The sequence below is a fragment of the Balaenoptera physalus genome, assembly GCF_965194825.1.
Source record: "Balaenoptera physalus genome assembly, chromosome: 8".
NCBI classification, from domain to species: domain Eukaryota; kingdom Metazoa; phylum Chordata; class Mammalia; order Artiodactyla; family Balaenopteridae; genus Balaenoptera; species Balaenoptera physalus.
In genome coordinates this window covers 101161759-101181652 of record NC_138887.1, presented here as the reverse complement: position 1 = coordinate 101181652, position 19894 = coordinate 101161759, and the positions used below count along the sequence as shown (strand labels likewise).

The window sequence follows — 19894 nt, the reverse complement described above, 5'->3', positions numbered from 1 at the left end:
GATGGTACAAATATGGCATAAATATGGTAATATTGTAAAATGTTTGCTTCCTTGTATTTTCTAACTGCTTTGTAATAATAAAAGGTTATTTTTTTTAAAAAAATCTCTCAGAGAGACTGTCATACAGAGTGAAGTAAGTCAGAAAGAGAAAAACAAATACCGTATGCTAACACATATATATGGAATCTAAAAAAAGAAAAAAAATGGTTCTGAAGAACCTAGGGGCAGGACAGGAATAAATACGCAGACGTAGAGAATGGACTTGAGGACACCGGGAGGGGGAAGGGTAAGCTGGGACAAAGTGAGAGAGTGGCATGGACATATATACACTACCAAATGTAAAATAGATAGCTAGTGGGAAGCAACCGCATAGCACAGGGAGATCAGCTCTGTGCTTTGTGTCCACCTAGAGGGGTGGGATAGGGAGGGTGGGAGGGAGACGCAAGAGGGAAGGGATATGGGGATATATGTATACATATAGCTGATTCACTTGTTATACAGCAGAAACGACACACCATTGTAAAGCAATTATACTCCAATAAAGATGTTAAAAAAAAAAAAATCTCTCAGAGAAACCTGTCACTTAAAGGAATGTTTTGAAAAGGGGTAATTATCCCTCAATTGACTTGTTTTATAAAATGGATTTTCATAGTTTACATGGGACAGGGTACGTGCTGGAATTTGAAGCAGCGCCTTAATGTTTGTTATAACAGCACCTGACTATAATCATATATTTTCTCATCTAAAATATGTAACAATTCACACCAAAAGAGTAGAGATGTTTGTTTAGTTTTGTTTCAATCCTGGGCAACTCCTAGAGGTCAAAAGCTCTGAGAATACTCACCATTCCCATAAGCCCAGTCATCATTCATGCGGTGGCGTACTTTCTGATAAATGGCTGACATGGTTTTCATGTTGCTTTTCCTCCACTGGCGCCCCAGGTACTTGGTCTGTATTTTTAGCAGCTTCAGCACATAAAGTTGCAGCATGGCCTGTTTGACCTTGAGGGCCCGCTTTAAGATTGGAGCAGATTTAAACACTACCAGCATCTGCCCATTTAAAGAGGGATAGGAATGAAGAAAGATAAGGATCTAAAGTTTCTTGGAATTTCCAACTCACAGACAAATTAAGCCAAACCTGGCTAACCTCAGACTACCCTGGGGAGCTTTGGAAAATCTATGGTCCAAGCTCCACTTAGACTTAGTCTTTAAGAACAGAGGAAGCACTACATTTATATTTCACAATTCAAAATTTCTAATATTCAAAGAGCAAAAAAATTTTGTCAGCCACACATCCCCTTTCCACTGTTACCAGTTCCCTGTGTATCTTCTGGAGATAATTCTATGTATGTGTATGTTACTTTTATTAACAAAAATGACAGCAACTACACACCCTTTCACCTTGTTCCATACCTTGATTTTTTTTTTCAATTTTATTTATTTATTTATTTAGTTTTATTTTTTAATATTTTTTTATACAGCAGGTCCTTGATTTTTATTTAACAATATATCTTGAAAATTATTCCACAGCAGTACAGAACCGTCGCATTCTTTTTAATGGTTGTATTAATATTCTATTATAAGGATGTACATAAATAATTTAACCAGTTGGTATTAATGAGCATTTATGTTTTTTCCAGTCTTTCATGATTACAAATACTGCTGCAGTGAATAATCTTAGACTTGTATCATTTGAGATACGTGACTATAATCCAAAATCCAATGCTAACTTCCCTACCAGAGCTGCCCTGAGGGAGGGTCCATATTCAGCTCCCTGAAAAGAAATGGACCAGTAAATAATTATCATAGAAAAAGTACCCAGAATTAGGAGGTGCTAAGTCTTATGGAGCATTCAGTGTCTATCTATAAAGCTCGCAAAGCGAGAAGTCCATTTTTACTAAAGATAAAAAAAAACCCAATTAGGTGGACACTATGATCTGAAGCTCCACTCACCATGGTTCTGGAATGCTTCCATTTGGTCAGTTTATTGAGCAGCCTCAGAAGGTTGATGCAGGAAAAGAGGTTCCTCCAGCAGAACTGGTTGTTGTCTCCAGCTTCCTGTAATAAGGCATGCTCATCATTATCTCAACACCTATAAGGCATTCCTTCCCACAGAAGTATGGAAGTCACTGTTGGTCAGTTTAGGTGAGGCCTTCCATACGAAATGCTACCTCCTTTCCATCCCGCTCTTCACGTAGTGAGGCCCCAAGGCATGCAATATCCTTCATCTGAAAACACACAGCTGCCAATCCTGGAAGACTCTACCTAGAGCAAGTACTGGCTAGAAAGATGGTACATGAACATAGAAACGTCATTTAAGCAAGCTTTCTTGTGTAGCTTTCTGCTTTAACATCAGAAAAGAGATGATAGAATTTTGCCCTCATATACTCTGCACTTAAGTAAGCTATGTTTATAATTGCTAAGAGATATTCTGGTAGATTTCAAACTATTGGGTTAGCCAAAAAGTTCGTTCGCATTTTTGTAAGATGGTACAGAAAAACCCGAACGAACTTTTTGGCCAATCCTATATATTGTATGGATCTGATATTCATTACAATTAATTCTTTAAAAAATCAACCTCCACCCTCCTTTATCAAATCATATTGCAGTAAACTGCTTAATTCTCTAGCATGGAAGGAAAAAAGGCAGATGGTTAATTGGAACCAGGTGTTTCTCTTGAATGTTACTTGATAGCTTGTGAGCACCCACCAGAGATAACAGTTGGATGTCAGATCAGAAACAGGTAACTACTCATAGAAACATCTTTCAGGGACAAAAATAAGAGTCTGGGTTTTGGGGCTTGCACCTATATACTGGGGTCAGAAGCTATATAAATCAATTAACACACTTGGTGGTCAAACTAACATCTTGGAAATTTCTCATGTCTACAACGTGAGAGGAGAATGTAGGAGTGGGAGATGTGTAGAAGTGAACTGCTTTCTGGTGAGTGGAAGATTACCCCCTACTCTCCCAAATTAATTTGAAGCAAGCAAGGCAGACATACATCAACTGTGGAATGAACAGCCAAGACTTTTGAGAATATTAGGCTCTCCTAAGAAAGAAATAAGACTGAGGATCAAAAAGTTGCAGGGAAACTTTTCAGAAATATTGTTTAGAAATAATGTTCTCCTGCAAATTCCCTGGTGGTCCAGCACTTAGGACTCGGCACTTTCACTGCAGGGGCCCAGGTTCGATCCCTGGTCAGGGAACTAAGATTTCACAAGCCGCGCAGCGTGGCCAAAAATAATAATAATAATAATGTTCTTCTTCCTCTAGTAAATGTTCAATATTGTGTTTAGAACTAGTTCCAGGAAAGCCATCTGTTTTGTTCTAAGAGAAACTTCCATGGGAGCCTCCACTCTAGTGCAAAACAGATCAGGTTTTATAGATGTTACCTTTTGTGCGGCTAACAGAGGAGACAGACTTCTAAATGTTTATGTTTTAAGAAGAAGCAGGGGAAACAAAAACATAAGAGAGAAGTAAGTATATTTCAGCTGTGAGCTTTCTTCTTCCTGACTTCTAATACGGTAGCCGCATAAAAAGACTTGCATCCCTTGTGGGATATGGGAGTAGTGGCATGGTCTTGGAGAAGCAGCACTGGAGTAGGCACCAGGACACCCGGGTTATGGCTTCAGCCTTGGCTGTATCACCTCAGGCAAGTAATTTCCCTGTTTCCTGTAAGAGGCTGAACTAAGATAACCTTTAAGATCCTTTTATCTCTGACCATTCAATAATTCTGTGGCTTACAAGTTAAAGTTTTGAGGGAGAGAATGCTGATTGTGGCTGCCTTTTTCTCAGAGCTGAGTCTCAAGAGTCCCAAGAGCTGCCCCAGTCCCCTCCTGAAGGTAGTCTCACCTGCCCAGGGCCCTTCCCTCTGATAATGCTTCCCTGATGTCTGTAACTAGCCCCACTTCTTGCATCACCAGATGCTGCCTGGAGTGGGCACTGAAAGCACACGTGCGGGTCAGTGGCTCTCCCTGGAGAGCTGAGTCCAGGCTTGTTGTCTTCTTTGCTGGAGCCCTGCTCAAGCCTTCTCCCTTCTTCCACCCCAACAAATAATCTTTTTCCCAGAAAGCCTTTAGGTCCATGGGTGCCCTTTCAGAATTGCCTGTCTTGAGAGTTTTTTCTTTTTATGTTCATTTAAAGCAGGTTTGGACTTCCCTGGTGGCGCAGTAGTTAAGAATCCACCTGCCAGTGCAGGGGATATGGGTTCGAGCCCTGGTCCGGGAAGATCCCACATGCTGCGGAGCACCTAAGCCCGTGCGCCACAGCTACTGAGCCTGTGCTCCAGAGCCTGCGTGCCAAAACTACTGAAGCCCGTGTACCTAGAGCCCATGCTCCACAATAAGAGAAGCCACCACAATGAGAAGCCCGCGCATCACAATGAAGAGTAGCGCCTGCTCACAGCAACTAAAGGAAGCCCGTGCGCAGCAACGAAGACCCAAATCAACCAAAAACAAATAAATAAATTTATAAAACTAACTAAATAAAGCGGGTTACCTTCTTCCTTCCTCTTTTTTTTTTTTTTTTCAGGACTCAGCATATTAAGTAAGATGCAAACTTCTGCAGGGGGATATATTTTGTGAACAGCAGCACTTGGCTATATTCTCTTGTTCCTGGTACTTAGCAGTATCCAAAGCAAGACCTTTACTCACTTTCAACCAGCTAAAATTAAAAAAGAATTGCCCATGTTCCACTCTCACAAATAAATATTTGTTTGCATACACATTTGGTCTGAAGATTCAGTTTAGCAACCACATCCTACCCTTTCAGAGCATCTCTAAGGCACTACAAGGGTTCTGCTCTCAGAGATCCATTCATAGCTCAGCTGAGTGAGCCAAGCCAAATAAAAACCCATGCTTTGGACTTCCCTGGTGGTCCAGTGGTAAAGAATCCGCCTTCCAATGCAGGGGACGCGGGTTTGATCTCTGGTCGGGGAACTAAGACCCCAGATGCTGCGGGGCAACTAAGCCCGCGCGCCACAACTACTGAGCTCTGGCGCCTCAATTAGAGAGCCTGCGTGCCGCAAACTACAGAGCCCATGTGCTCTGGAGCCTGCGCACCACAACTAGAGAAGAGAAAACCCACACGCCACAACTAGAGAGAAGCCCGTGCACCGCAACGAAGAACCCACGCGCCACAACGAAAGATCCCGCATGCCTCTATGAAGATCCCGCGTGCCGCAGCTAATACCCAACACAGCCAAATAAATAAATAAATAAATAAAGTTAAAATGTTAAAAAAAAAAAGAAAATACATTAAAAAAAAACAGGCTTAAGACAATTAAGTGGATAATTAACTCAGATGACTGTGGAAAGGAAGAACAGAGTGTTTCTTTTGTACTGAGGAAATCAGATTGGTTAGAATCTGAGCACTGGAAGAGACTTAGCTGTTCTAGTCCAATTCTGTTATCCACAGAAGCAAAACCTGAGGCCCAGAAAGAGGAAGGTGGTCTGGCCAAGGTCACATGGTAAGTGCCCCAACCAGGGCTTGAACCTAGATTTTAGTAGTTACTGAATTCTAACACTTTGTCTTTATTTACTGTTCATCTTCTGATTAAGTTACTGCTAGGTTAAGGACCCAGATCTAGGTATCATAAGAGTTATGATTCTCAAAAGTGATGTGAAAAAAAAAAAAAAGAAGTGATGTGAGGAGGTATGGAGGAAGGAGAAAAGAAAATTTCAAAGTCATCTGGGGAGCTTTAGCAAACTACTTGTGCCCTGGGAGGGACCTGGGCATGTGAGTTTAAAAAATCACCCCATTACAGAAAGGGTGACAACCAGGAAAATTGATAAAATGCAAAAAAAAAACATTTATCCATGGTCCTTCCTCTGTATAAATACCTCATGGAAAATGGATATATACCTTATGATATGTTCACATTTTGTCTAGGATAGAGAAACAATAATGCTATTGGTGTTATTGGTTTTAAATAGTGATGGTGAATGTCAAAACAAAGACTTTTATTTAAGGAGGTCACAAATCACTGGTTAAATAATGCCTAAAAGGAATGCTAGAGACCTTAATACCTGAACATAAAGAAAACAAAAATCAAAATAACAAAAATCTTCTGGAATATCTGTAAATATCTGGATTAGGAAGTTATAAAAACTAATAAAGATAGATGAAAGGATCAGGTATATAAATTTAAGTGACATGAACATATTTTTATAGGTATTTCTGAATATAAATCATACCCAAATTTGAAGAATTTTGCAATGAACTACCTTTTAAGAATTAACTTAATAATTTCACTTGCCTAGATCTGAAAGGAAATGACAAATATTTCTTTGCAAATGGCTAGGTCATGCAAATTCTTACCCTCTGCTTTGGACAACACTTCACCACTCCACCTGCTTCCATATCAGTAGAGGGTAAGACTGGGCAAGATACTAAGAAACTTCTAGGTCTGATACTCAATGACTCCAAAATACAGTGTATGTTTAGTTAGAAATTATAAATGCATTGTTGTAATAACATGATATATGTTATAAAGTACATATAAAGTAAAAAAGGATATTAATACATATAAAAGATCTAATATATCCCACCCCTAAAGCATCATGTTGCACACCCTATTTTTCATACCATTGCTCTAAACAACCACCCAGATGCTGAGCATCCTACAGTACTTGAGGCCATACCCACTGCCTTCTCTAGCAACCTCCTTCTAAAGACCATACCTAACTTCCACACAATCATACATTCACCATCCTTCTCTTATGTTTGGAATTTAATTTTAATTTTTTCCTAGTTTAGTGGATTGAATTTGAATACAGACTTTTGGAAATCTAGAAATTGTAAGCCTTCCTGCACCAGGTAGGTGAGGAAACTCTTCAGCACATGAGTAAAGATGGCCTACTGTAGAGCTAGATATTTTGACAAGATGAGAAGACCGTAGAAATTAATGTGCCATTAACTTTGCCTTTATTTCATGTCCATTATATGTGTAGTTGGAATTCCAAATGAAGTTGAACTCAGTTCAAATACAGAAAACTGAGAAAATATGAATCAAGACTACCTTAGCCAAGTAATTCCACTTCTAGGAATCTATCTTAAGGAAATAATCAGAGATGAGGTCAAAGGTTCATGTGTAAGGATGTTCATTTTGGATTTATACAAAGAACACTGAAATAAATGCCCAACAATAGTAGAAAACAATCATTTTTTAAAAATTAAGTAGTGTAATATTATATGTAGCTATTAAAAATTATGTTCTAAGAATGTTTAATAAAATCATATTGTGAACATTTAGATTTTACTATGTGAATTGAAACATATGTAAAGTCCTTATTTTCTTAAATAATATGTGTGTGTGTATATATGAGTGAATATATAAATATATATGGTTAACTGTAGCAAAATATTAACAGTGGTTTATTTTCTTTCCCATACGTTTCTGTATTTCCCCAATTTTCTGCAATAGTATATATCAATTTTAAAGTCAGAAAAAAAAAATTTGAAATGTTACTTAAAGAAAATCCTATACACTTAAAATGCCAGTACATTTTCTGTGCTTACAATTAATTCACTGAGCCGGAAGAAGACATAAGTCTTACTCATATAAACACTAGTCCTTTCTGAGTGCAGAAGCCATCAGTTTAGATAAACAAACCACTATACTGAGGATCTATGTGGAGTAAACTTGCTAGTTAAGTCCATGACTGAGCTCAGGGAAGTACTTCTAAGTTCAAGTAAAAAATAAAAAAATCTGTGGTTACCAAATGAAACCACCAGGCGCCACTGTTGCTTCACAGAAAGGACAGGAATCCCTAGCATGAATCTGTTTTTCATTAAGAATAGATACATGTTTTTACCTACTCTTAGATACAATAAAGTCTTCTCAGAGGCATAACAAGTATTTCAATAATTTTCTGTTCATATCCCAAAAGGTCAATCAGAAGAGATAAAGTTTAGTTCCCATCAATTCCTACTTATGGGATTGAGAAAAGAGAACACATGTATCAAGAAATTGATTCAGGTCATAAAAGCTGACTTCACGTTTTGAAGTACCCTACTAATAGTAGCACTTTAATGCTATCCCTGTACCACTGTTTCTGTGAGAAAGTGCATTCCTCATTCCAACTCTGAATGACAGGGCTGCATGTCTCCACCCTGGCTCTGCTACTTTCAACTATAAAGTTTTGGCAGCTATTTAACTTCTCCATCTATAAAACACTGAATACCAACCTCATACAGTTGTTTTAAAGACTGAATAACATCATAAACAGGGTTAGACAACTTACTACCTCTCTCTGCAGAGGTAAGAAGCTCCCAGCTTCCTTGGCTGCTGAGACCACATCCAAGTAAGACAGGGAATCTCTGCCCCGCTGCTTAAAAAGGTGCTAGACTTAGTGTCTCAGGACATGGGTCCTTCTCTAATTCAGGGTCTGTCATGAGGAGTGGACCTGACGAGTCACTTCATCCACTGGGCCCTCAGGTTTCTCATCTTTGAAATAGGGGGTTTGGCCAAATGGCTCTCAGGTCCCCTCTAGCCAAGAATCCTATGGTTCTGTAAAACTTGTGCCACAGAAGGTACCATTCTACTTTTGCACAATAAACTTCTCTGATGTGACATCTTGCAGGTATTAAAGTTGGGGGACAAAGGGTTGGGGCACACACGGGTGCCATCATCTGATCATTTATTAAGGTCCTTCCATGTACTGAACATGGTGCTAAACTCTGGGGATATAAAATGAAGATGATACTATCTCTTCCTTTAGGGAGTTTTCAATCAAATGGAGAAACAGATACAGATAAACAATTACAGTGCAACAGGGTGAAGGTATGCGCTGAGGTATATCTAAAGAGCTGTAGAGATGAGATAGGCACTCGAGTTCAACATGCTGGTCATGAGTCAGTTTCATGGGATTCAGAATAACTGAGGGACTTCTATGATTTGCCTAGAACTGTTTCCAGCATGAGGAACTTTCTGGGTCATCCTTCTGTGGCCATATTGAATTTTGCCTCAGAGAGACCTAGGTAAGGTATTTTCTGAAGTACACACCCCTGGGTATTTTCTGTAGCACAGCAGAAAGAAGACAGATAATTGATTTAGGCTAGACCAGAAGAGATTCTCCTGCCATTTATCACAGATGTTCACACTCAATTTCAGTCCCATTATCTTTCTGAATTCCCTCTCCTCCTTAGTGTTTTTCACTGACCCTTTTCTGTATAAAATGCTATGCTCAGCTTTTCCAAATCTTTCTCAACTGGGTCAGCAGCTCTAAACCCCTACTACCTCTGTGCTCTTGCCAATATGTCTCTACTGATCTGAGACCCCCAAACCAGGGCCTTAGGGGGCTAGAGAAGAAAAGGAAGAGCAAATGCCAACCTCTGCCACCTGGTAATTTCAAAGGGTATCAAATCCCCACTTGCTTACCAGACTCTCCGTAGTAAGCTCTGGCAAATCCTGGATGATACAGCATGGGTAATCCAGGACCGAGATACTGCAAGATGCAGAGATAAGGACAGGCTTTAGGTAAATGGCAATGGCAGCAAATGGCTATATCTGAAAGGGCAGGAGGTATTTCTCTTCAGCAGGCCGCATCTATTTCCAAAACTGCTTAGTGATTTCAGCTGAAACTGAGGGTTCTGGTGCCAGGCAACTCCAGATCCAGTCTCCTCTCCTCATAGCCATGAGAAGAACCAACAGAATTCTTTCAGGCTGGCCCCTATCTGGCAGAGGCAAGGGAAAGCAGAAGGAGAGCCTCTGTATAGCCACCTTTCTCCTCCCTTCTTTAAAGGAATACATAAGCTTGTGTGCATTTGCGTTTCTGCATTTAAGTGTATGCTTGTGTGTATGCGTGTACATAAAATTGTGCTCCCAGAGATGCTGCCCAAACTCATCCCAATAATAACCACCTGTGGATGTGAGAATGAAATGAAGACCTCTCCTTTGTCCCTTACCAGATGTTCCTGAAACTCAGGAGCTCTGGGGAATGATCACAGAAGCCACTCCTAGAGGAAGCTTGAGACAGAGGCAGCTTCCTGCAGCAGGGCCAATCTAGTAGCTCAAGAATGGTAATAGCATCTGCCCCCAAAACAGACAGTGGGGAACTGCAAGGGAGCTGGAGGCTCTGCGGTGAGCCCAGGGAAGCAGGCATGAGTCAGCAGGGGAAATAAGGCACCACATGATGACAGGGACATGGTCACTCGAAATGACATCTCTCTTTCTTTCCTCTTCTCCCTTCTTCACTGGTACAATGCAGAATTTAGACTAATCTCTAATGCTCCTTCTGGCTCCAACATTCCATAAGGTTTTAAACACCAATCCATCCGAACTAGAGTAGTTGGAAATGGGTAAAGGATGTTGGCAAAGCATAGGCTATAAAGAGGAATATGGGGTTCCTTCAACCTGTCTCTACATTTCAAAGTCAAAACTTCTATCCAAGCAAAACGCAACAATTTATTTGACAAGAAATGTTGACCTTTGTCCAAGAAACCCACAAAGGTAACTTAAGGGAACCAAGGTAGGAGAGGAGAGGGCAGTGGACCTACCTACTGGATTCTCCCAGGGCTCTGCACTACTCCATTAGGATGAACATTCTTGGCTGGGTCATCTACTTATCTACCCACCTCCCACTGACAAAGCCCCATGGCAAAGTAGGTACTGGCAACCAGGAAATGAGGGTGGGAAATCAAGGATGGATTTGTTCCAATCTCATTGTACTGAATTCTAACCTAAGGGGGCATAAAATAAAGTTACAAGTTTCTAGGATATCTAGATTGTAAGAGCCATGAGGAAACTGCAATAACGAGCTGTAGGTGCTCAAGTTCTCAAGATCATGCAACAGTAAAGCTTACAGGTAATGCATGAGAGGACCACTGTATCCAGGCCAAGCTTAGCAAACGGTGTAGTCTGGCACTACCGCTCTTCCAACTCCAAATTGAACCTGATGGACACCTATTGGATTGTCTGCCCCCTGCTTCTAGGCCCATGGTACAGGGGGCATTTAGTTCCTGAACCCCACTCCCCAGTCACAGTTGATTGATCCAAGGGTGGGCCTCTAACCCTGGGAATGTGGAACAGGGATTGAGAGCCAATTCAATCTCTGAAGTGGCACAGGAATATGTTTAGTTCATGTGGGCATATTTCACTAAGTGGCCTAGGAAGCAGACAAAACTATTTGTCAATGAGAGAGGAAAAACTGGAGTGGAGGTACAGAGGCTTGGTGGCCATAGATGGAGGTGGAGAGCTTCCTTGGCTCCTTATGCTACAGACCAACCCTGAGGCCCAGAGCTGCATCTTGTCCTAGGTTCCTCGAGATGATATACTGCCCATTTTCTCCTAACAAATTCCCATTCTGTGTGAGCCAGGTCCAGCTCTTTTTGGTTCCTTATCACTAAGAGGGTTGACTGATACACACAGGTACCTTCATGAAGCTGTGACCCTTACCCAGCCCGACCTACACTTTCATTTTCCCTGGTAACCCAACTAGTATGTCTTAAGTGTCTTTATTTTCTGGCCGTGCCACGCGGCTTGTGGGATCTTAGTTCCCCGACCAGGGATCAAACCCGGGCCCTCGGAGTGAAAGTGCAGAGTCCTAACCACTGGCCAGGGAATTCCCGTAAGTGCCATTTTTAAGGGGGGTGGTGCCCAAGTCTCTCTGCAGTTAGGAAAAACCCATTCTCCAAGGCTTCCTCCAAACAGGAAAAGTAAAGCACTCTCATCTATGTTTATCTTCACTAATGCTTATAAAAGCTCTATGATATAGTCAGAGTAGGTATTATTCTCATTTTAAAGATGAAAATACTGTGTCTCAGAGAAACAAAGTGTCTTACACTTGAGATGACACAGCTAGCAAGTGGCAGATCCAGGTCAGGAATCCAGGTCCCGTGACTTCAGGTTCTGTTTGTGTGTTTTAACTACATATAAGTAGGTTGCCTCTCCAGGGTGGAGTTTCTGGCCGTGCTGACAGACTGGTGGGGCAATATCTCCTAGCCCCTCTCCAGTCACCTCAAGTGTCAGGTCAGCCTTCTTCTACTTTACGAACTTTGCCTCTGGTAAAGCACTTCTGGTCAACTCTGATTATCATGCTTCTAGTTTTTGTGTAAATAGTAAACTGAGGAACAAGGATCTACTCTGTTAACCCCCCAGGTCCCCACTTGGCTGGAGCAATCCAAAGCAACTGTGATCAGAAAGCAATTTATGTTTTAACTCTGCCTCTGCTGCTTACTTAAGGGGTCTCACTAGCATGTTATCCTTAAGTAAGTCAATTAACTTCTCTGAATTTGTTTCCTAATTGGTGAGATGGGAATAAAACTTATTGTGATACATTTTAGCACTACTGAGGAGATTAAATGAAATAATGGATGTGAAAATCCTGTATTTTTTTAAACTACAAATTGATCTATCTAAGTAAGGTTCTATTATTTATCTTTAGTTACAAATTCTGTATAACACTTTACAAAGTAGTGTGATTGATCCAACTTATGATTTACACCAAAATTAGGGCTGACCAGGCAAGTAGGATGCTTCACAAAAAATATTTTCTGGATCCTTCTGCCACAGGGCCGAAGTTTCATCGTTGCAGTTTCATTTCTTTGAGTCATGGCACTTTCAGTTTTCAAAACTATTAAAATACAAATATCTTTGTGAAGAGGCCAAACCATACACCCCACCAGTAACACTTCAAGGAAATTAAATTTGACAATGACAGCTCTAAGATAGAAAGGACCAGGGACACCAGGAGAACAGAAAGTCGGCTCTGAGACGATGTAACTTCTCAACCATCCCGAATATCCCTTTGAAATAAACCTGTCCAGAGTTCTTACCTGTTTTTGGCAGTGATGTAGGACAAGATATTTTGATTGAAGAACTTCAGGATCAATGGAATGCAGTTGGCAAATACCAAATGTTGTGATACATATTCAAACTGAATTAAAAGATCAAAGCAGAAAGGATGCTTATTTGGGGGAGAATAGAAGGTCTGTATGAAAAAAAAAGAGGCAAGAACAATTCTAATATCCATTCCTAAGAATATTCACTGTCCACTTGTGTTATCAGTCTTCCTGTCTGGGAAGTGGGAAGAACCATCTTCAGCCAGCCCATCCTACAGAGAAGGGGACAATCTGCAGTGTGTGTATGTTGCAAGCACCTGACCAAAAGCACAAACATAAACAAGCCAGAAAGAAAATCCCACTCCAGGTAAATAGAAAGAATTGCTGTGAGATTTGTTCCTAAGCTCTACAGGAAAGGAAGGCTCCCTGAGGGAGTTGTCTTCCATACCAAAGCTCTGGCTCATAGGGTTTCAACTGTGATTGATATAGCAGGAACAGGTGCAGCCCAGCAACTGCTGGCATCACTCAGTCAGGATGGATACGGCACACAGTAACCAAATGAACCACTGGAATGTGGGCTCCAGCGTGAGTCTGGTTCACTATATTAGCCCCCATACTTAGAATATCAGTATTTTAATGAATGAATCAACAAGAGTCCTTCAGTCAACAGATACTGCACTGAGAATAAATCCAAGATCTTTTTGATGGGCTGGACACCAGAACATAGGGCTACATTTTGCTCTCTTGAATCTGGATGGGGTTTGCATCCAGGAAGACCTATTGGGGCAGTGTCATGGAGTTGTGTCACCTGGATTTTGCCCATGATACACTGAGGAACATCAGACACAGTTTGTCTCCAGATCCAGAACCTAGACTGCTGGGAAGTGTAGAAACTGGGTTGAAAAAGCAGAAAACTGTAGTGTTTTAAATCCCTTAGCTCTTCCTGATCACCGAGAAATAGCCATGGCAGCAAGCTAAGCTGCCCTTTGCTCAGGTGTGTGGTTAGCAGTGGGGAGTCAGGTTGTGTTGCCCACTTCTCTCTTCTGCCTTAATACTTTCTCCCTGGCTGCTGACCCAGGGTATTTTCCAAAGCCTCAGATGGAGAAGCCAATGCATACCTACTATCAAGTGATGGAAAACATTTTTCAGTTTGAGACATGTCTGTAGCCTTGTCAGGATGCACTGACACAGGGCAAGACCCATCAAGCCACCCACCTGTCTGGCTGTTGATCCACATACTGCCCACCAAGAGAAGCAGACAGAAGCACACATACACAGTTCTGTTTCTGCTAGGAGCACTATTTCTCATCCATCCCTACTCCTTCCAGCACTGCTGCTGCTCAGCAAACACTGGCAGAAGAAGTGTGAGTACTCAGGGCACCTAACACACCCAAAGATGTCTCTGAATGTATGAAAGTGGAGAAATAATCCTGGTTGTACAGTCAAACCTGCCATGGACACATACCCTACAGGGGCTTCCCTGTACTCTGAGGTCCTGCTCTTCTACCAGCGAGCTTGGTTCTGACTCCTTAGGAGGAAAATGAGGCAGAGGCCCTGTGCAGGAATGAGAAGGCTCCCTCTCCTCTCCATGTCTCACCACAGAGAACATCCATTCACTGCCCCCATGTTCTCCTATATCCTGGCAACACCCATAGCACCAAGTCCAAACTCTTTAGCATGGCAAACAGTGCTTTCATAGGGAAGCAGGTTCTTAACCTTTTTTAGCCTCAGTGGAATAAAATAAGACCCACCTCGTAGGGTTGAGAGAATTAAATGAGATCTTACATGAACTTAACAGAGTGCTGGCCACATTGTAAGTATTCAGAACTGTGTGCTAGCATATGTATTATGACCTGCTCCCTGCCATCCCCTCCAGCTTCGTGTATCACCAGACCTCCCCACTCCCTCCACTCCAGGCAGAACTCCAGCAACATTTAATTAGTTTCCAAGGTACTCTGCTCTCTCCCTTCTGGACTTTCACAAATTAGCTTTTCTGCTTGAAATGTTTCCTGCTACCTTTCCCTGACAACTCCCGCATCCTGGCTAACATCTATTTCTTTAGGACTCAGGTTAGAAGTCAAATCTTCTCCACCTCAGGTTGGATTAGGTGTTTCCATAGCAGCCAATGCTTACCTGTATAACAGCACTTATCACTCCATAATTGGCTATTTATACATCTGTATCCTTTACAAAACTTCAAAGCCCTTAACAGCCAGAAGTGTGCCTTATATAGAATTACATCTCAAATGTTAGAGAAGTGCTTCACGGGACTTCCCTGGTGGCGCAGTGGTTAAGAATCTGCTTGCCAATGCAGGGGACACGGGTTTAAGTTCTGGTCCGGGAAGATGCCACATGCCGCAGAGCAACTAAGCCCGTGCGCCACAACTATTGAGGCTGTGAGTCACAATTACTGAAGCCCGCGCGCCTAGAGCCCGTGCTCCCCAACAGGAGAAGCCACCACAATGAGAAGCCCACGCACAGCAACGAAGAGTAGCCCCCACTCACCACAGCTAGAGAAAGCCTGCGAGCAGCAACGAATACCCAACGCAGCCAAAAATAAATAAAAGTAAATAAATTGAAAAAACAAAAAAGGGCTTCACATAGAGAAAAGTATGCTCAGCACTCCCCCACTTCCCCTTTCTGTGGCATGTTTGAATCCTGTCGTCCACTGCTTCAAAGCTGGCTGGGCATATTCCCAAGAAGCTAGGGATTCCTATGCACAACCCCTGGATAATGTTCAAAGGACACAGACATTTGCAACTTTCTAGGACAATTCCCCACTTCCCACCCCAAGCTTGTGCAACAGGTATCTGGATTCCGTGAGACAAAGAAAAGGCTGAAAGATGCTTAGCTGGACCTCAAAGGCCCTTTCGTTCCTCCTTTGGGAGACAGGACCTGGAGGACACCTGAGACATGTGGAGAAGCGCTCTAAGCTGCTCACCTGGTAGATATGATTCAGTTTGAAGTGTTTGAGGAGTAGCAGGAGCAGGGCAGAGATACTCTTTACAATGATCTCCTTGTGCCTGTTCACATCAATGCCCAACTTCATGCTCTGGAGAACAGTGATGCTACAATGGGGAAAGGAAGAGTCAGTGCAGAGGGTGACCTTAGAGCGAGGCCTACAAGGACCCAGGTATTTGGGTCAGATACAATAAACACGAGAGCCAGAACTTGAGAAACCTGAACTGTGCTAGGGAAAACTCCAGAGTTCCCACTTACGAGTCAGGAGAAAAGCTCCTCTGATCTCTTTGTTTCTCTCTCCTTTGGCAAGCTCATCCCTTGGCAATGTCCACCCACATACATGTGCAGCCAGTAACTGGCACTGATGTTACCCTCCAGACTCTCAATTCTGAGCTGAAAAGAGCACAGCAGAGAGCACTGCAGTGGAAAGGGGCTACTGGTGGCAGAGAGGCGGTCTCTTTGGAGACGATCCCTGTAAGTGTTAACAAGGTGAGGTGGGGACTAGAGAGACCCTGCAGACAAGATAGCTAACATTTAGCAGCTGCCCCAGTTGAAGCACTCACGGCATCTCCTCAGGCAGGACATCTGCCAGGATATTGATAGAGTCTGTCTTAGCCTTGGAGGTAGGGGCTGCAGCCAGTAGAATCTTAAGTAGAGCAATCTGGGAAGTAGAAAATGAGGAAATCCACCCCATTCAACAAGGTTATTCTTCCACAGTTCAACAGCCCTACGAGAAACGTTTTAAAGCCTTTCTCTAAGTTCTTCCCTCAATAACCAAATCTGCCCAGCCTCCAGAAGGGCAAACAGGTGCCCTGTCCTGACAGGCCTGCCTGTGAGGCTAAGAAGCCAGAAGGGAGCTTATGGGCTGTTCTGCTTCAAGACTGCTCTTTCCAAAGAGGATTGAAGGAGCAGAGTGAGAGGGGCAATGCCTAGAAATTAGGTGGGAGGTATAAGCAAGATCTCCCTCCCCGACCGTTTTCCTTCCTCTACCTCAGACCATCAGCATCCTCACCATCATAGCCTGAGGCCAACTAGGACACCAGAGGCCACGGCAGACCTCAGGGGGACTAAGGCACTTACTTAGGAGGAGGGCCCCCTATGCATCCTGCAGGGATCCCACCTCATTCTCCACCCCTCCCAAAGAAGGACTTGGGAGTGTAGCCAAGTCCTTCTTCCTCTGGGAGGAGCCCTGAGGAAAGCTCAGAGAATGCCTTGCCTGAGGGGTGAAGGCTCAGGAAGCAAGATCAAACGACAGATGGCTCAGCTTAAGAGGGCTCTCAGCTATCTACTCCTCGCAGCTGAGAAGGGCAACTCTGGCCCAGCCATCTCCTTACCATGTACTGGGGGAGGCTACACAGCATGCCCTGGTAGAGGATTTCACACGGCGTCTCTGGTACTACCTCTTCCCCCTATGGCAAGAAACATACAGTTTGCCCAGGCCATTTTCCAGTTGACCAAAACCTACGTTTCCTTGGTTGTGGAGGGTGGCAGGAAAAGATCTGGGAGTCAGATCTGGATTCCTACCCTAGCTGTGTTGATGATTCATTGTAGGACCTTGGGTAAGTTACTTTCCCTCTCTGAGACCTAATTTCCTCTTCCTAGGATCAGTGGGCTGGTCTGGATGACCTCTGAGGGCTCTTCCAGCCCTGAGAATCTATGATTTTGGTTGTCCTGTTATCTGGAATCAATCCAGAATTCTATGTCACTTTTGCTAGGTCAGGAGTCAGAACTCCCACCAACGCAGTGGTTAAGAATCCGCCTGCCAATGCAGGGGACACGGGTTCGAGCCCTGGACTGGGAAGATCCCACATGCTGCGGAGCAGATATGCCCATGCACCACAACTACTGAGCCTGTGTTCTACAGCATGCGAGCCACAACTACTGAGCCCGCGTGCCTAGAGCCTGTGCTCTGCAACAAGAGAAGCCACCGCAATGAGAAGCCTGTGCACCGCAACGAAGAGTAGCCCCGCTCACTGCAACTAGAGAAAGCCCGCGTGCAGCAACAAAGACCCAACGCAGCCAAAAATAAATAAATAAATTTATTAAAAAAAAAAAAAAAAGAACTCCCATCAAGGAGTTGGCTCAGACTACTGCTTTGCTGGACATACTTGGGCTTAGCTCAGGCCACAGATACACCTGGGACACTGGAACTGACACCCCACACAGAGGCACTTCCTATGGTGTCAATCTGAGGCCATCTGAGAGCTCTGGGCTGCTCCAAAGCCAGAAAGGAGAGGTAGGTGACTCAATAGAGAGGGTTAATAAAGGCCTGGAGAGGCAGGAAGGGGTATTAGCAGGGAAAATTTTAGGTGGAAACTATTTTCTTCCCTTCTCCACTACCCTCTACAACATCCCTTCCTCCTTTCTGACCAGGCCCCTCATGCACAGCTCTGTCCTTGTGATGACCCCATTTAAGCCCTTTATCAGAGTAGCCCTTTATCAAGAGGCTACTCAGGCCACTGTCATCTTTGGCCAGTGCAGTCCTTCCTCCCCCCCACGTCGCTCTATTACAGGACAAGGGTCACTGCCATGAGACCCTAAGGCAAGGAGGAGTAACCAGGCCCCTTCTATCCCACACAACTCGGCTGCTGCTTAAATGGATAATAACCCTGGCAATCCTGCATGTTTGCCTTGCTGTTCTCTAAAAGGCCTATTTCATACGTTCTCCCCTCTCTTCAAACCAATCCCCTCATCCCACAGCCCCTCAATGCTTACTGACCCTACCTCTCACTTCATGGACAAAACAGAAGCAATCAGACAGGCACAGCCTCATTTTCTCAACACCAAATCTACCAGAGAGTCTCTACCTTCCTTCTTGACATGAAGGATGAACCACCTGTGCTCCTATCAAAGGCTACCCTCACTTTTGCTTTATCGAATGCATCAGTTCTGTAATTATCTCCTTTCTCCTGGATCAACCCCTTTAGGACATAAACACACTCCAGGATCTCCTAGCTATAAAGCATTCCCTTGACCCGCATCCTCCTTCAGCTACCATCCCATTTCTACCTTCCTTTTCACAACAGAACTTCTATGTGGTTTGTCTATGTTGACTAAGTCTACCTCCTTTCTTTACATTCCCTTTTCAATACACTCCAACTAGGCTTCCAGCCCCACCACTCCACTTGAGGTTGCTCTTATCAAGGTCACCAGTTATCTCTATGTTGCCAAAGTCAATAGGCACCTCAGGTCTTATCAAGCACCATTTATCAGCAACATTTAACATAGCTGATCACTCCCTTCTTCTTGAAAGACTTTTTTTTTTTAATACATTTATTTATTTTATTTATTTATTTTTGGCTGTGTTGGGTCTTCGTTGCTATGCGAGGCGCGGGCTTTCTCTAGTTGCAGTGAGCGGGGGCTACTCTTCGTTGCAGTGCACAGGCTTCTTATTGCGGTGGCTTCTCTCGTTGCAGAGCAAGGGCTCTAGGCACGTGGGCTTCAGTAGTTGTGGCGCACAGGCTCTATGTGGGATCTTCCCAGACCAGGGATCTAACCCGTGTCCCCTGCATTGGCAGGCAGATTCTCAACCACTGCACCACCAGGGAAGCCTTGAAAGACTTTCTTTGCTTAGCTTTTACGGCATCACAATCTCCTGGATTTCCTCCCAGCTCACTAAGGGTTTTCCTTTTATTTGGCTCCTTTCCTGACTCATCCCATCCTTGACGTATTGGTGTGCCCCAGGCCTTTGTCCTGGATTCCATTTTCTCTCTAACTTTACTCCCTCCTCAGGTTACCTCAGCCAGTTCGATGGCTTTTAACACTGTCCATGAGTCAACAGTTCCCAAATTTATTTCTCTAAGTCAGTCCTCTCTCTAGAACTCTAGACCCATATACCTAATTGCTTGGCTGCTCTGCATGGGTGTCTAATGGACATCTAAATCTTAGTACAACCAAAATAGAACCCTTGATAAGACAGAACTCCTAGGAATTCCCTGGCAGTCCAGTGGTTAGGACTCCACGTTATCACTGCTGCGGGCCCGGGGTTCAGTCCCTGGTTGGGGAACTAAGATCCTGCAAGCCGCATAGCACGGCCCCCCCACCCACAAAAAAGAAAAGAAAGAAAAAGAAAAACAGGGGGAAAAAAACACATTAAAAAAACCAAAAAACAGGGCTTCCCTGGTGGTGCAGTGGTTAAGAATCCGCCTGCC

At 43.4% G+C, this 19894-nt stretch overlaps 1 protein-coding gene across 6 annotated transcripts in view; it reads right to left on the bottom strand.

Moving 5' to 3' along the window:
- The window catches only part of STRIP2 (striatin interacting protein 2), a 44326-nt gene that overhangs the window by 4138 nt on the left and 20294 nt on the right, over window positions 1-19894 (bottom strand). For 5 of the 6 annotated variants that reach the window (XM_082472914.1, XM_082472915.1, XM_082472916.1 and 2 more), the window contains 7 exons: window positions 17078-17152; window positions 16307-16404; window positions 15724-15850; window positions 12777-12877; window positions 9382-9448; window positions 1953-2057; window positions 845-1049 (listed from right to left, as the gene is read on the bottom strand). In XM_082472914.1, coding sequence (XP_082329040.1) covers window positions 845-1049; window positions 1953-2057; window positions 9382-9448; window positions 12777-12877; window positions 15724-15850; window positions 16307-16404; window positions 17078-17152 — 778 coding nt within the window. The remainder of the gene's footprint in view (window positions 1-844; window positions 1050-1952; window positions 2058-9381; window positions 9449-12776; window positions 12878-15723; window positions 15851-16306; window positions 16405-17077; window positions 17153-19894) is intronic. The other variant, XM_082472918.1, reaches the window with a different exon arrangement.